The sequence below is a fragment of the Bidens hawaiensis genome, unplaced genomic scaffold, assembly GCF_021521415.1.
Source record: "Bidens hawaiensis isolate Kalapana, Puna unplaced genomic scaffold, B.hawaiensis_p1.1 tig00032198_1, whole genome shotgun sequence".
NCBI classification, from domain to species: domain Eukaryota; kingdom Viridiplantae; phylum Streptophyta; class Magnoliopsida; order Asterales; family Asteraceae; genus Bidens; species Bidens hawaiensis.
Window position 1 is genome coordinate 27889 of NW_027505242.1, and position 2626 is coordinate 30514.

Consider the following 2626-nt stretch of genomic DNA (forward strand, 5'->3'; position numbering starts at 1 on the left):
ATTTCAACCCGTTACAAAACGGTTTTCATCTAACCAATTCTAACTACAAAACACACATACACAACAATAATCCACTTTGTTACCAAATTAAACCCCAGAAAAACAGTTACATAATTAGCTGTTGTATATACATGCAACAATTAACTAGTCCTAAAAAACATCTAACCTTCCAAAACTCATAAAAAGTCAAAGTAACAAATACAGTCAACAGTTCTCAAGTTCTCACAACTCTTCTGCCTGGTGACTTGACTTTAAAAACATGTTCTTCACCTGTGCAGTTATCTATTTTAACAACCCAATGACTCTTTTTACCGCCACCGTAACTACCACCGCGCGCATGCTTCGCACCACTACCACCACTTTCGGTTTTCCCAGCAATTCTCAACAACAACCCTTCTCCAATAGGCAACAAATGACTATTTGACCGACTCCACTGCCACGAATCCTTCCAATGCGCGTTAAATCCCAACACTATCGTACTTTTTTCACGCCCGTTTCCTTGCATGGCTTCTAATATCATCTCATGATGTTCAAGGTTACAATCAATAACAACGAGATCCGCAAATCTATAATTGTTTAGCAACAAAGTTTGCGCGTCACCAACAATAAAATCAACTCGGTTCGCATGTGAACCAAGTGCTTGTTTGGATGAGTGCAACTCGTTTGTTTCTTTAAATATGCTAACGACACGTCCACCAGTCTGGTCAGCGGCAGCCACTAGACCAAGAGTGGTGGACCGGGCGGTATTGTTCCCAGCTGCAATAGCCGAAATGAATTCGGCTATATTGGGTTCATTGCCCATTGTCATGGACTTGAGGTAGGCATTTTCAGTTAACCAATAAGTCATTTTTTTAAAGAACTTTTGTAACTGAAAATAAAAGGTTACAAGTTTTTATAAGTTATATGATTTGAAGTTTGAACATGGGTGTTGAGTGTATATATAGGCCATACCAGGATTAAATGAGATAGTTTAGTTAATGTCCATGTGCAGGTGGCATTACACTTGTGGGGAGATTGATTAGGTACAATTTTGTTTGGCCCTTTATGGGGTCATTAGATGATTCAATTATTTATTTTATTTATGACTAAAAAATGAGTTAAAATGACTCATTTACATCAAACTAAATCTGAATAATTCGTTATCCGTCCTCATCGCTTGTAAGAAGAGGAGCTTTCAATTCTGTCGGTTGCTTGAAAACTTTTGTTTCTAGAGTCGAGAGTGATTGTTAAATTAGTTATTTATTATTACGTTTTAGTTTTCTGTTAAGGTCTATCCTAAGCATAAAAATTGAATAGTTTCATCGTAAACCTGACTAGTGACATTTTTCTTTTAGGTACTTTTGTATCAAGAACAACAGATAAATATTTCTAGTTTGTAAAATCTCCAAATCATTCATGACTACTAATATTGTTGAAGTTCGGAAAACATTTAAACTTTTAAGACAAAAAGTTTGTGAGTTAACTAAGTACTAGACCAATTTTTTTATTTTGACACCTCTACTATTAATTAGTAACTAGATAATAGGTTTCATCGTAAACCTAATTATTGGAAAAAAAAATTATAGGAACTTCTGTATCAGAAACAGTTAAATATTGTTGTTAAAGTTCGAAAAACAATTAAAATTTTGTAAAAAAGTTTTTTTTAGTTAACTAAGCACTAAACCAAATTTTTTATCTAACCCATCTGTTTTTAACACCTATACTATTATATTATGACAAAAATGATCAAGTACTATTGTACATCATCTAGAACTATTAATGATACCGTACGTACGTATTCACTTGAATTTTGCCAAACAAGATATGACTTACCTTGAAAGTTAGGTTTTATTTGCCAACTTACAAAAAAAAATTACTACAATGTAGGGGGTTTTATGAACACTTGCTTGAAGATTAAAAATTAAAAGTTAAAACAATAACTCTTAACAGTTTCCTTGGTGTTTCATGTCCAATGGCATTCCTAGATGCTTGGGTTTATTAGCTGTAATGTTCTTTTGTTGATGGACAATTGAAAGCTTCCATGAATTACTTGATTTATTTTATTGTTATTTTAGAATTTGCATGAATATGTTATTGGCAAAACCCATGTTAGAGCTGACACTAATCCAGCAAAAACATGTCTTTAATTGTCACTAACGTTTCCAACTTGGTGTTTTTTAAAGATTCTAAAAACCATGGGCCAAATCTTATACCACTACTTAGTATATATATATATATTGTGCTTTGTTGAATCCAAATCTTAAACTCACCACCAATGATTGTCGTTAATTAGATCCACATCTTGATTAGAATTAAGCATGGAAAATGTTGGGCCGTCTCTAAGAATTAAAAAAAACCGGGTACCGGAGATTAGTAAAAAATTTGTCCCTAAAATGTTGGGTTATTGCTTTATTTTAGAATTCTGATTTAACTGGACTAATTACTAACAGACAGAGCGTAAAATAAAACAAATTATTTGTGACTTATGACTTTATTTTTAAAAAGTGGGCCCAAAATAAAACCCTGTGGATACAATTGGATTTAACTAAAGATGAATTTAAATGTTTAATGGGTTTAATTGAAATGGATTATGGATACATTTGGTTTTTTAAATTAGTTACATATAAAATTTATTAAAAAAAACTTA

At 32.4% G+C, this 2626-nt stretch overlaps 1 protein-coding gene across 1 annotated transcript; it reads right to left on the reverse strand.

Moving 5' to 3' along the window:
• Positions 1 to 214: 214 nt before the first annotated feature.
• LOC143611774 (uncharacterized) lies at positions 215 to 847 on the reverse strand. The gene has a single exon (XM_077085923.1). The coding sequence runs from the start codon at positions 845 to 847 to the stop codon at positions 215 to 217; it is 633 nt and encodes a 210-aa protein (XP_076942038.1).
• Between the last annotated feature and the right edge of the window lie 1779 nt (positions 848 to 2626).

Coding starts and splice junctions, on each gene's coding strand:
- LOC143611774 (XM_077085923.1), bottom strand. CDS start 847: ATGACTTATTGGTTAACTGAAAATGCCTACCTCAAGTCCATGACAATG.